Below are 13795 nucleotides of genomic sequence, written 5' to 3'. Positions count from 1 at the left end.
GAAACTCTAGAGTCAGAGAGTTTGTATTCGGGGCCATAAATTAACTGTAACAACAGTCATATGCTTTTTTGGGCAGTCTGCTTTGTGTCTCTGACTCTTACAATGTTAAAAGAGGAAACTCTTCCTTTGCGGCGCCTATAGTCCTGCATGTTTCTAACATTTTGCTACTCCAAATATTTTGCTGATATTCATTTCAGGGTTTCAAGCAACTGGGCAGGCAAAGAGTAAGTGACATGAAAGGACAATCTACTGTGATTGTCTACAGGAAAATATCTGACAGCAAAAGGATGCAAAGATGGAAAATGAGGTGTGGACAAATAACACATGTGCTGCAATAGAAAGAGAGATGAATCCTTCTACTTGGACTCAAACAATCAAACAAATACAATAAAACATTGAAATAAGCTTCTGTGAAAATTAATCCAAAAAACTTGTTTATTTGACAGTTTAAAATCAAAGTAGCAAATAATCTGCACTTCACTTTAAATCAAACAGAGTCTCATTAAACCATCGACACACACACTTTGCACTAGGATTAAAAATGCTCCATTTTCTGCACAACTGTATGTTTGAGCTCAACCTGCGTCTGAGTCAATCGGCTGAGAGACCAGTGGATGATCAAGTCGTGTCAGTGGTTGTACATGCAGACATCCTACTGACAAACTGTGTGGCCCTATGGAGCAGATGTTGAAATTAACAGATTCATAATTGAGGGCAGAGTTAGAACCCCATACTGTGATCATAAATATACTGAAATACATTCCTCACACACACACACCCTCGCTCGCTCTTTCGCTCACTCACTCACATACATACATAGATATATATGCATTATGCATTTCGTGAACAGACATAATGTTACAGCAGTCCAAGAATAACCTGGATTATATGATGTTCCAGGCAGACAGAAGCAGCACACACAGTCACACACACACACTCACACATCTCCACTATGATGCGGCCACTTGGGTTAATGGTTCCTCCAGGTACTGCACCAGTGCTTCTGCCTATAAACACAACAGAGACAACACGATGTTAAGAAAGGCTATATTCAGACTGAGGAGTGATGCTTAATAGCCATAATGCGTCTGCACTGTGACTCATCCAGTACATCCTCCACCAAGCTTCCTCTAAAACTGACCTGTCATATAGCTACTGTGAAGGCAATGTGAAATGACTAGGTTTGAATGATTTAAACACCACGAAAACACTACGTCACACAGCACAGTATAGACAGGATGACTACACCACAGTGTCTGAACTGAAGGAAAACAAAGCTTGAATTCTGCAGGCTCAATCTCACACTTGTGAACTCATTAGGTGTTAGTGAGCAGAAAATTAAAATTAAAGTCTGACAGTAAAGTAGCTCCAGGACCATTTCTGAAGATTTTCACAGGTTTTAAACTGCTCTGCGATACACTGAAACATTTCTAGGAGCTCTGAGGCTTTCAAAGTGCAATAAGCATCTGTCAATGCATGTCATTGTCAAAACTGTTCACCCGCACTCCAATCCAAAGAGGCCTTTGCCTGCTTGGTCTAAAAAAAAAACAAAAAAAAAACACACACACTAGGAAAACCCTGACCAAATAAGAGAGGATTTTTTTGTTGTTATACTGTCTATTGTACTTGGCAAATTCACTTATTGCCATAATCACTATAGTCATAGGGGTCGGTTCATTACCTTTAATTATCGGTGCATGTTGTTTTGAGATCTGCTGCTCAGCAAACACAATGGAGGTGAACGGTACAGGTCCCCTGTCTTCAAAACTCATCAAATACACAATCCAACAACTCCAAAATGCTCTTGTGGACAAGTTGTGACCTGCACATTCACCACATTCAAATAATCATGTAATGTTACGAGACAGAGTTGTTTTTTAGGTAAATACGTAGCCGGAATTACATTCCAGACCTGGCTGCTGGGCGAGAGACTTCAAAAGCAAAAGTAGTTCTGAATATTTGCTTCATGTGTCGTAATGTAACATAATTATACAGGATTATTTCATAGCGTGGTGAATGTGCTGGTCACAACTTGTCCACTAGAGCCTTTTGGAGTTGTTGGATTGTGTATTTGATGAGTTTTGAAGACAGGGGACCTGTACCGTTCACCTCCATTGTTTTGGCTGAGCAGCTAGCGTCTCTGCCCCGCAGATCTCAAACCAACATGCACCGATAATTAAAGGTAATGAAGCTACTTCTATGACTATAGAGATTATGGCAGTAGGCGAATTTGCAAAAATGATTAACTATCCCTTTAAAGTAACTAAGTGATAAAGTGACTTTTGTTAAATGAACATTTGACCTCTTATTTGTCACTATTTTGGAAACGAAATAAGGAATTGTGAGGAACTGAAATCAGAATTGGATTCATAAAAATCCTAACGATACCCACCCCTACTATCATGGCATGTTGGGAGCATGGTGGCACCTGGAAATGTGCAGCACCCCCAGAATACCATACCAACAAAAGCAGAACAACAGCACCAACTGCTTCAGTGTTAAAACTCTCACCTTGGCTTTAAGCATTCCAAAGCCCACGGTCTCTTTGGCGTACATACACAGCAGCAGGTTGGCTACACGAGTGATGGCCACTCTTCCCTCCTGAGAGATACGACAAGAGACCAAAGTTAGTTCCACACTCATGATCATACACCTGTGATTTATCTTACCGGATTTGGTACAAGCCTGCTTCTTACCATACAATCCATGAGTATGAATTTGAGTTTGTCCTCGTTGAAGGCTTGGTGGCCGTTCTTGTCGTACGCCGCCCAGATGTTGCTTGCGATGGCGGCAGTCACTCGTGCGTCAGTGTCCCCATAACCAGAGTAGGCCAGAAGTGAGCCTTCATTGTTCAGTAGGCTGGTGGGAAATGTTAGGTCGGATGTGTCAGTATTAGATTATCATGGGACAGGAGTTTACCACAAGCGGCACTGTTATCTTTTACCCAAGATACACATCATTAACCTGGACACTTGAATTTAATACATTTGAAAAACATGTTATTGTCAATTTCTTTTTTTGACACACTAAAGAAATCATGTGTTTGCATGTTAACTTAAACTAGATTGAAGACTTTCAAATATGATTTTCAATGATAATTATGGGCTGTAGGACCAAAAGGAGATGAAAATTTTCACTACCAAGTGATAATTTGATTATCATAATTATTTTTTTCAGAAAATCTAATTATGATATTAAACTGGAAATACTGTCATACAATTAGCTAGCCTATCTGAAGACTGCAGTTTGTGCTCTTAGGTATTTTTTAAGAGACTTTTCACTGTTTTATATACAAAACAACTGCTTATTTTTCACTGACAGGCAGATACATTGAGAATAAATAAAATGTATTACATACATAGAGATGTCAGCGTGTAGTGTTGACATACTGTACAGCTATTTGTAACAAACTACGGTATCCAAGATGACATTTTACATTTAATTGTTTCCACCTGAGGACCATTAGCCTTTTTGTACCGCAGCGTGTTACGCACGGTCTCTGTCTTTCTCTTCAGAGCCTCATGTATATTATATTCAAGAGTCACAGCAACAAACTATTTAATGGTCAGAAAACTACATTTGACTCCTGTACCGAGCAGAGCAGAGCAGAGCAGCAGCTGTAGCTAGCTAGCAGGCTGCTAGCAGCTGGCTAGCAGCTGGCCGTACTCACAGTGTGCTCTGGACTCCGTTGGTGTTGGCCTGGCTCAGGACCTGCGTCAGCGCCTTCGGCCGCAGCATGGCTCACTAACCTCCAATGGGTGCTGATGCTAAATTAAATACTTATATTTAAGTGGCTAAACAACTAGCTTAAACTGTCAAAAGAAAAAGTACTCAACAATACACAAGTCAAGTCAGCTGATCTAGATGTTTTCTTCCCTTTCCGGGGACCGGTCGCGTCGCAAAGCATTGTGGGAATCGTAGGCCTCTGCAGTATCACGAGTTTTTTGATGAAAGGAAAACGTTGTTATTCCTAATTATTTACATATCTAATACATTGAGCCGAATGTCCCGAGTCTGTCCACTCAAGACAAGTACTGCACTATGTCTATAAGTGACATTATCATTTTATCTGATGATTTTCTTATTTAATTCAGACAGCATTTGCAGTTGTCAGAGTGTATTCATATTCCCAAAGTCCTTCTATGTCTCTGATATTCCCCAATCAGTTGGAAAAGAAGCCTAATTATATGTGGAAAATTCAGTATATAAAATGATCATCTCCATACTGCTAAATGTGAATAAATACAAAAATGCAACCCGATAAACTCTGGATTCCCAAACAATATGCCTTACAGAAATAAAAAATATCCTAGATAATGTGATCTAGTGGAGTGCACATGCTCAGCTGGAACTACTTATGAATTAACATGCACTGAGAATAGACAAGGAATATTGGAAATAATTTATTTGGTTGAAAAAAGTCCATTTAGAGACATACAATGATAGACTTCACAGACTTTTGTAAAATATTGCAGATCCCAACAGTTGTGTTTAGGCACTACACTGCTTGTAAGGAAATACACAACCGTATTATTGATAATGGCTTGTTTTCACTTCTCATCAGTAAAAATCATAATCTAATGGAAACTAGCCTTCTGGCTGAATCTGTGAATGGAAAAACCTGACAAAGTGCAAGAAACCCTTTTGTATACAATATTGCAATGATGTAATTTGGCAATGCTGTTGGAAATTACACAAAATAAGCACAGATATGGAAGAGATACATGCCTTGGTACAGCATACACTTCGTATTGTCATATGGGACAGACAACCCTATTGTAGACTAATCATAGCTTTCACTTACTCCTCCTGAAAACATTTAGGCTGCAGACATAACCATATAAGTGCTGTGAGCAGTGGAAAGAAGCTGTCAAGATGTCAAAAACAAACAAACTTAAAAGTGATAACTTCACAAGGACCTTCACAACCAGGCAAGATTAAGGCTCAAGAGTGGAAAACATGTTAGAAACACACTGGTTGTCCAGACAGAAAACACAAAGAAACCAACTTTCTGCAGCAACTTCCTGATTGATAACTCTTTAATGAAACCACCTAAATACAATAGAATTAAATAATGTAAAAATTGATATTAAATGTTAATTTAATAACCTCATGCAGAAGTAGAGTGAAGGTTGCACTGCCAGCAGAAACACAGTGGTAACACATGTTATGGTGCCATTCCACAGCACAGCATTTAGCCCAAGACTAATTGTGTTAGAGCCTCAAACCGGCAACACTCTTCCTCTCCATCTACAGTATAATCTAATATTCCATCTATTATCTGTCTGAGGTCAGGTCAGACTCAAATGTAACAAAGGACTATATTTGTTCTTTTTAACTACATCTCCCAGTCCCCATCTATTACGCTTTGATCTTCAACCCTGATCTGAGTGAGTTAGGCCAGTAGTCTCTCGATGGCTGCGTTGACGTCCCCTCCTGTAGCGATGAGCGCCTGCAGATTGGCCTCTCGGTTGATGAAGCCCATGGCGTTGAGCTGGTCGAGCTGCTGCTGGAAACGAACCTCCGGGTTCTGAAGCTGTTGAGGGGACGAGACAACGTATGAAGTCAGAAGCTGCTTGTTCACAGAGGTAGATCTCTGAGGTTTTGATCACAGCCTGATACCAGCTGGGAGACGTCTGTCCACAATCTGTTATGTTTTCACCGTTGAGCTTCAGCTGAGAATTTTATCGTCTGAATTGTTTTATTTCAGAGCATCTACAAGTTACACTTCCTGAGCTTGACCTTCAGCTGATACTTCATCTTAACGCAGCAAGTAGAGTCGAACTAGGGATGGGCATTTCAAGCAAAAGCACTCTATTTGATAATCACCAAGTTTTTGCTGTGTCTCAGCTTCATTTGTTTTTTATTTGACAGTTTCACACAGAACTTTCTAATGGCTGTAAGAGTCTTTTCATGTTTCTCCCTCTTCTGCGCCAGTAAAAAGGGAACATTTACATTTTTTCAGACAGACTATAGTTTCATAAACTATTCGATTTTTTTTTAATTTAACGACTATTCCAAAATTCAATAATCATTGCCCATCCCTAATTCGAACTGACACTTCAACTTCATGATTTCTTTTCCCTCAGCACTTGAATTTCACCCGGCATTTAAATCAACATTAAGAAAACAGGAATAAGAACCAAACTCGACTTAATAATAAGTGAGACATACAGACAATTCTGGGCCAAAATAAAACATACCGATGGTCCCCCGCCTGCAAACATCTGTAACATCTGCTGCATGAGCTGTTGCTGTGAGGGACTGGCTCCTGGTGCAGAGGAGGGAGGGGTCTCTGGAGGGACTCTGCTCCCTGCTGCTGGAGGAACTGTGATACCACCTTGAGACAAACTAGAGGAGAAGGATATGTCAAAATTAAAGACAACAGTGGCTATTCACTGGCTTCCTGTCAGTTTTAGCCAGATACATTATGCCATCAAGTGGCTAATAACACAAACAGCATGCTACTTTTTTTTTTTACGAACAAGAGTTTGTGCTTTACCAAGGTTAGTTAGAAGTAAGTACGTAGTTTAATCAGAGGTATAACTTGTACCTGGACATGAAACCCGGGACCTCGGTTTGTAATGTCTCAAGGCCCTGTTGGATCTGTATGAGGGCCTGCATGGCTCTGGGGTTGCTCAGCATAGAAAGTGTTTGGGGACTCTGCATCTGCAAACAAACATGACATTATTGACATTTTTTATCTTGTGCACACAAGAAAACTATTTGGATATCTGACCATCACATAGACGCTCTGCTCGGACCTGTCTCATGAGCTCAGGGTTGCCGAGCATGCGGGATACGTCGGGGTTTTGCGTCATGAGCTGCTGCATCTGCGGATTGCCCGCAAACATCTGTCTCATCAGGTCTGGGTTGGACATTATGTTCTGGACCAGCGGGTTCCCCATGACCTGCGACAGCATCTGTGGGTTGGACATCAGCTGCCTCTGCACCTGCTGCTGCATCTCCATGAGGTTGGATGACCCCATGCCGAGACCTAACAAGCCGGACAGGTCGCCGAGTCCACCTGAGGTAGAAGAAAACAGCTGGGGATTAGCTTGTGGCATGTGTGTGGGCATGTTGATGGGGAATCGCCCTTTGTTGCATTTAAATCATATTTTGCAATGGGAATGTACATTTTCTTTATTTGCTGTCACATCTGTTGTATAATATATTTAAATGTCTCTGTGGAAATGAAGTCACTGAAAACGCTGGAAGTTTTGTGTTTGAGTTGTGAATGTATAAGTTAGTGAATGCAAGGCTTTATTGGAACCAGCGTTGGAGCTGCCAAAAAGCACATTAACATCAATCCCAAATCTTAGGCATAATGTTGCCATCATCTTAAAATCTTATGTCAACCATTGGTGACTTATTGTATATAAATCTTCACGAAAATCACAAGAATTAAACTCAACGTGGACCAAAATGCAACAGTAAATTTCAGAATATACACATACCCATTGCAGAAGCAGGTTGTTGTGGTGATGTCTGACTGGTGTCACGTCTTGGGCTGTCTGCTACACTGGTGCTGCTGCTGCTGCTGCTGCTGCTGCTGGTCTGTGGACCTGGAGCAGAACTGGAACTGGTCTGAGATGCAGCGCCACCTGTGGTTCTGGAGGGAAGAACCAATCATCAAGTAATGCTCTTCCAAGGCACAAGCTTTCCCTCTGAACTCTGACATCTCATGAATTGTACCTACTTTGTGGCAGTCTTGATAACAAGATGAACCGTGTGTCCATCTTTGATACCATGTTGCTTTAAAGTGTCACCGTCCTTCAGTATCTTTCCAGTAAATATCAACACCAGCTGCTCCAAGTTGGCCTCGAACCGTTTGGACACCTCCTGTCTAAACTGCACATACAAAACAAGAAGGGAATCAGTTCACCATCAGAGCAAAGACAGCATCAGTCCACATGTTCAAAAAAGGAATACCCATCCTATAAATAAAAAAAATAGGATAAAAAATGAATTATTTCAGTTTATACTGTGCCTGTTTAGTGCATATACGGTAACTCAAAGATGTATTACATCAAATTACCACAAGGTGATATATTGTTAATCGCTGAACAAAGTGTAAATTAAATAGTTCCATAAACAGGTCAATCATGTAAAAGATATCTTGGTAAAGAGTAAAGCCATTAAATAGTTGAATAGGTCGGAAAAACTGTTAGATATCAAAAAGTAAGTGATCATTATCAACACTGTGGTTTGATCGGTGACGTTGGTCAACAGCGGTCTGAGTTCACCCAGCATCTATCGCTCTGGTCTCACTTAACGTTATCATCCTCCTGACCACTGGACAGATAGAGTGACGATAAGTCAGTATCTTATCGCTGTGGAACAAACACTTGTCTCACCTCAGGTTCAACGTTACCGTGTTGTACGTGTTGGTTAATATAAGAGCAACATTAAACTGCCGACACGTCACGTGAGTAAGGCTACGTCTTTGAAAACAGCAGTGTTGATTGAGTCTCAGACAAGACAACCCTATAAATCTATCTGATAGATCGTACACAACAGTTACATCTCAAAACTGCACAAACAGACCCTGATTAGACCCGACTATGAAGACGTAAAGAGAAAGAATGACTTCTCGCCGTTTGAACTTACAAACTTCAACTATAAACAAACCGGTGAGTGCTAGCTAGCTCAGTTTAAGCTAGCAGACCCGACTTCCGCTTACTGGTGTGAAAGCGGTTCAGTTCAACGCACCTGAGACACAGAAGAAAGCTCGGAAATCGTGAATTCCTGTTTTCCTTGTGGGGTTTTCACGGTCACTACTATCAAAGACCCCCCGGGAGAAACAGCTGTATTTTCGTTAGCGTCCTCCGTGTGGTCCTTAGGGCTACTGTCCGCCATCTTTGCTACTTCTTCTTTGTCTCTGGTAGAAGGGGTGGAGTTGACGCAGCGACGGTGTGTTGCTGCCACCCATCGGTCCTTAGTCAAACAGCAGCTTAGAAATACCGATAGGTGTAAATCCAAAATAATAAAGGAAACTAGAAAAAATCCTCACAGAAATTTTGAGAGTGCCACGGCTGCTGCTGCTGGGGGTGTGATCTCTGTCCACAACATGGTAATCAAACCCAAGATCTTAAAGGGATAGTAGCATTTTTTTAAAGTGGGGTTGTATGATCTTCAAATAGCCCCTATGTAGGCTACTTTAATTGCAGTAGAAGACTCTCTGCACTCCTCCCGTTAGCAACGCCAGCCCAGCCTAAAAGAGGTTTTACCTAAAAAAAACAACACACAGTTCCATTGTTCGCTATAATATAATTTTTTCCAGCCCTTCAAAGTGCAGGAAAAACACAGTTTTTATTTGGACCTAACCAACTGCTGATCGGACGGGCGCTAACCATAGACTGTAAAAAGAATGGACGTAGCGTCCGTGACGTCACCCATTGGTTTTGGGGAGTCGTTTTTGTGACTCAAATATGGCGGCCTGAACAGCGCCATGTTGGATTGGCCGGCCGAGAACCCGCCCACTGGCCTCGAAGCAGCTGTCCACGGAGCTGCTCGGACCTGTCACTCAACGTTTCCGCGCCCTAATTGGCCAGAGTTTTAACCTAATAACAGTAAAACGGTAGAGTTAAAAAAAAATTCACCCCCCTCAGAGTGTGTGCGGGGGTAGAAACTATCGATTGAGACAAAAAAACGTTCTGACACCAGGCTTTTAACATGTTTATTGAGGATGTAAAATCTGCGATTTTAACATGGGGGTCTATGGGGAATGCTCCCTTCTGACACCAGCCCCCAGAGGAAGCCGGGGGGATTGCAGTTTTTGAACGCGAAAGTGAGCTTCACTTCTCAGACCGACAACTGCCCCCTTGGCGCTAACCCTGGGCGGAGGGATATGTGAGTTGGTTAGGTCCAAATAAAAACTGCGTTTTTCCTGCACTTTGAAGGGCTGGAAAAAATTATATTATAGCGAACAATGGAACTGTGTTTTTTTTTTCAGGTAAACCCTCTTTTAGGCCGCGAAAATAGGCCGTTTCTTTGGGTCTGTTCACAACACTGTATGTTGTAAATCTCTGGGCAGGGCTATTATGGGCTGGCGTTGCTAACAGGAGTGCAGAGAGTCTTCTACTGCAATTAAAGTATAGGGGCTATTTGTAGATCATACAACCCCACTTTAAAAAAAATGCTACTATCCCTTTAAGGTCAAGACGTCAAGACAGAGCTAATCATCAGACAGATGAGTGCTGAGGAGGAGCTGTCCTCTCTGTGTCACCCTAATTAATGAACTGGTCTCAGCTGTGGCTCTGGCCTGAGGCTCAGAGGTTGCAACAGCAAATTGGGGGGGGGGGGGTTGCCATGACAATATACTGATGTCTGAGGGGAAAGGGGAGGGAACATCCTTTGGTCCTCTGTAGTTAAAAAAAATCTAACCCAAACAAAACTTGGTGTGCACTGCCACACATAAGGATTTTTGGCAACTGTGCTAATGCTGGGGATTGCTGGCACAGTGTCAGACGGCAACAGTTCTTTGGCGTTATTTTAGGAGGTGCTGTGTTTGTCAGATGAGTCGGATTTGGCAAAATCAAAGGTAGCTACTTGCTTATAGACTTGGATTCTATAGACTTAGTAATCTTCAACAGCTTTTAGTAGAATAAAGAACACATTTATTGTGCTACCCACTTTTTTCAAACATTATTCAAAGAGGCTTGCACTTCCAAAAAAAAAAAAAATTATTGATGGAGGGACAATGAAAAACACGTAAAGAAGTGGAGCTACTGTTGTCCGTCCTGAGTCTCAGAACATGCAGCCCCCTTCACCACCTGATTCTCATCATATTCCTCCTTCTATCTTTTCTCCTTTCCAGCACATTGATCTTTTTCCAAAAACAGAGACGTTGCTCCTTTTTCAGTTTTCAGTTCTTGCTGTCTGGAGTTCTTGGCTTTCTGCCTGCAGGATGATGTGTTCTTCTTGTAGGTGTTGCCACCTGCAGCACATTGATGCTGTCTTGGAGATTTTTCTCCACCACATCCAGCATGGTTTTTCCTTCCATAAGTTTTTCATTTATATCTACATGATGCTGTTGGTGGCCTGCAGGTTTTTCTTCTCATCCTTAAGGATTGATTCTTTTCCTGCTGTTTTTCGGCCACTTTCTTCAGGATTCGCTTCCGTCTGCAGCTTTTCCTTCTCTTTCTTCAGGACATGGTTCTCAGAATGCAGTTTTCTCCCTCCACTTTGAGGAATTGTTGCCAGCAGGTTTTTCTCCACCTACATCAGGCCTTTGTGCATTGCCTTCGGCTCCGTTGTAGCCAGTAGTATTATATTTTGTTCACTACCTAGAGTTTTTTTCTCCATGTCGTTATGAAGTTTGCTCCTTCAGAGCTTGTGTATACCTCTGAACTCTTTGACTTTCCTTATCCCAGAGTCTTCTATCTTGGCAAGCTCAGCCTCTCTTTTTGACTGTTTTTATGCTCTAGGCTCCTTAGCTGATCTGAGGTCTCCTTAGCATCCTTGATCTCCTGGATCTGAACGTCCTTCTGTTGGATATTCTCTATCATCTCATTTAACTTTTCTTAAGTCCACCTGCAGTTCCAGTTGTTTCCCTGTCTCCAATTATTTCCTCTCTGTGATTTCCATCACCTTCATCCAGGAGACCATTTTACTGGCAAACTCTGCTTTGAGGTTCTCGTTTGTCTCTTCCTGAGAGATTTCATCTCTTTTGGTCATATTGTCCTTGCAGCAAAGGTCCTTTTTCTCCTGAATGGGTTGCTGGGTTTGAGTGTCTTGTTGTTTCAGCTTCTCTTTCATTTCCACCACCTACTGCTGCTGTTGTGCAGGTTTCTTAAGGTGCTCATTTGGCTGAACTCGAACTTCTGCTCTGGCCCTGATGGTCAGTGAGTGCAAATTCAACCCATTTTGTTTTGCGCTCGCAGGATTTGCTGTTAAAAAAGCTTGACCTCTAGAGTGCTCCTTGTTGGGACATACCGGACCATGTTGCCTCTCATAGTTTTGACGACTCTGATTAGCAGCATGTACATTTGTGCCCAAGTGACATTTTGTTCAGCCATGGCGTGGTAGTAGTTTTATGTGTAGAACGATCAAATACTCTTGCTCTGTGTGTCTAAGATAAAATACCAGCCTTTAAGCTTTTAGCCATTGTTTGTTTCACTGGTGCAGCTGCATGCATTTGAGATAATTTCTGTTTGAATCAAATCTAATCATAATAATTATTTTCCAGTGAAAGGAACCACCTTTTAAAACATACTGGAAACAAATATAATAATATGCACAAACTTGTCTAATTGTTCTACATCGTGGGAAATGTAAATCTACATCAGCCCTATTCATGCAGTTACAGATAATCATGGTCCACGCCTAGAAAATTTCAGATAACTAAGCAATATAAAGTGGATTTAGTGGTGTGCTGTTAGCTGTGTGGCCCGCTGCTGCTGTGTGCTGCTGTGAAATCTTCCTGGCTCTGAGGTAACATAGAAAAAAAATCATCATTTCATCATCCCTTCATTAGCATTTATCTATGGCATCCTTTACTTAAAAGTAGTAATTTTGATACCAGCATAATGTTTCTTTTCTCATCCTTGTCTAGATATCTCATACCGTATGTCTGCAAGAATGAAGGCTGGTCTGCTTTTCCATCATGTTTTGTTCTCTGTCATGTAAGTAGAATTTAGTGTGAACTTTTTGCAAGTATGTTACAAGGAAATATTACTTTTTTGCTGCAGTTTGGTTGGTGACACTGGAGTTGTTATAACATCCACATTTGTCTTCTTCATCATCAGCTTTTTGTGCCATGGAAAAGACAGTTTCTTCAATGACAATGGAAACTTCATACTCCCTGGGTCCTACGATATACCATGGATGGCACGCATTCAGGATTTCCACCCACTGTCTTTCATCACCATCCCTGGTACACATAACAGCATGGCCCACCACGGAGGCCCAGAAGCTGAATGTCAGGCTTTGTCCCTGAGTGATCAGCTAAGGGCAGGCATTCGTTTTCTGGATCTCAAAGTGTTTGGACTGTTTGACACTCTTTATGTTATGAATGGGGTGATGTACCAGCGTAGCACATTCAAGGAGGTCCTAGACACAGTTAAAGCTTTCCTGTCAGAGTTTAAGACCGAAGCTGTGCTCATCAGAGTGCACCCAGTGTCTTTTGAGAAGAAAACAGTCAATCACAAGGTGCAAAGTCTGATTGGCGATGACCGACATGTCTGGGTGACCTCTGGGATGCCAACTATGGGTCAGATCAGGGGGAAAATAGTCTTTTTGCAGATGAGCACCTTCGCGTTAGGAATTCCCCTCATAGATACGGAAGGGAAAACCAACAAGGTTAGCCATGTTAAAGATAAAGACAACAGCATAATCAAGCAACTGAACCAAGCCACTGTGGCCTGTGGAGGTGCCAATGCTGTGTTGACTTACACTAGCGGCACTGGCTTTGGTACTTTCATGGGAATGTTCCTGACTCCTAAAAGAGTGGCTGAGAAGGTCAACCCATGGGTCAATCAATACCTGAGACAGTTTTACACAGATCAGCCTAGACCATGCTTTGGTATCATTGCCATGGACTTCCCTGGCATTGACCTTATTCAAACTGTTATCAATTTAAACTGGTGGTAGACACTCACTTGTGCCCCGAATCAACTGAATGCATCACTATGAATGATCTCCCTTTAATATTTCAATGTATTGTACAATGTAATTTTGATCCATAACTGCTACTTTCCATGTCATTGGACATTTAATCCTCAACTATATGATTTTGGAAGCTTTACGCAATTAACATTTTCTGACCATAATCATAAAAAATAAAGTGAATCTT

General features: G+C 41.6%; 3 protein-coding genes across 3 annotated transcripts; 1 reads left to right on the top strand and 2 right to left on the bottom strand.

Moving 5' to 3' along the window:
* Positions 1-425: 425 nt before the first annotated feature.
* Positions 426-3878, bottom strand: lamtor2 (late endosomal/lysosomal adaptor, MAPK and MTOR activator 2). Its single transcript, XM_083989600.1, has 4 exons — positions 3671-3878; positions 2697-2859; positions 2512-2601; positions 426-1007 (listed from the first exon to the last, which is right to left on the bottom strand). Exons 1-4 carry the CDS (start codon positions 3736-3738, stop codon positions 951-953), a joined length of 378 nt encoding a protein of 125 aa, XP_083845726.1. The 5' UTR covers positions 3739-3878; the 3' UTR covers positions 426-950.
* Positions 3879-4396: 518 nt separating this feature from the next.
* LOC310999838 (ubiquilin-4-like) lies at positions 4397-8878 on the bottom strand. Its single transcript, XM_083990404.1, has 7 exons — positions 8713-8878; positions 7700-7851; positions 7458-7612; positions 6765-7027; positions 6554-6669; positions 6204-6351; positions 4397-5536 (listed from the first exon to the last, which is right to left on the bottom strand). Exons 1-7 carry the CDS (start codon positions 8857-8859, stop codon positions 5396-5398), a joined length of 1122 nt encoding a protein of 373 aa, XP_083846530.1. The 5' UTR covers positions 8860-8878; the 3' UTR covers positions 4397-5395.
* Positions 7561-13593, top strand: LOC310999839 (1-phosphatidylinositol phosphodiesterase-like; the record flags this gene model as incomplete). The annotated part of the gene is made up of 3 exons (XM_083990405.1): positions 7561-7636; positions 12557-12626; positions 12750-13593. The coding sequence occupies exons 2-3, from the start codon at positions 12571-12573 to the stop codon at positions 13591-13593; spliced, it is 900 nt and encodes a 299-aa protein (XP_083846531.1). The 5' UTR covers positions 7561-7636; positions 12557-12570.
* Positions 13594-13795: the final 202 nt, after the last annotated feature.

The sequence above is a fragment of the Trachurus trachurus genome (assembly GCF_905171665.1).
Source record: "Trachurus trachurus genome assembly, chromosome: 16".
Taxonomy (NCBI): domain Eukaryota; kingdom Metazoa; phylum Chordata; class Actinopteri; order Carangiformes; family Carangidae; genus Trachurus; species Trachurus trachurus.
The sequence above is the reverse complement of the archived record's forward strand: the minus strand, read 5'-3'. Positions and strand labels throughout refer to the sequence as shown.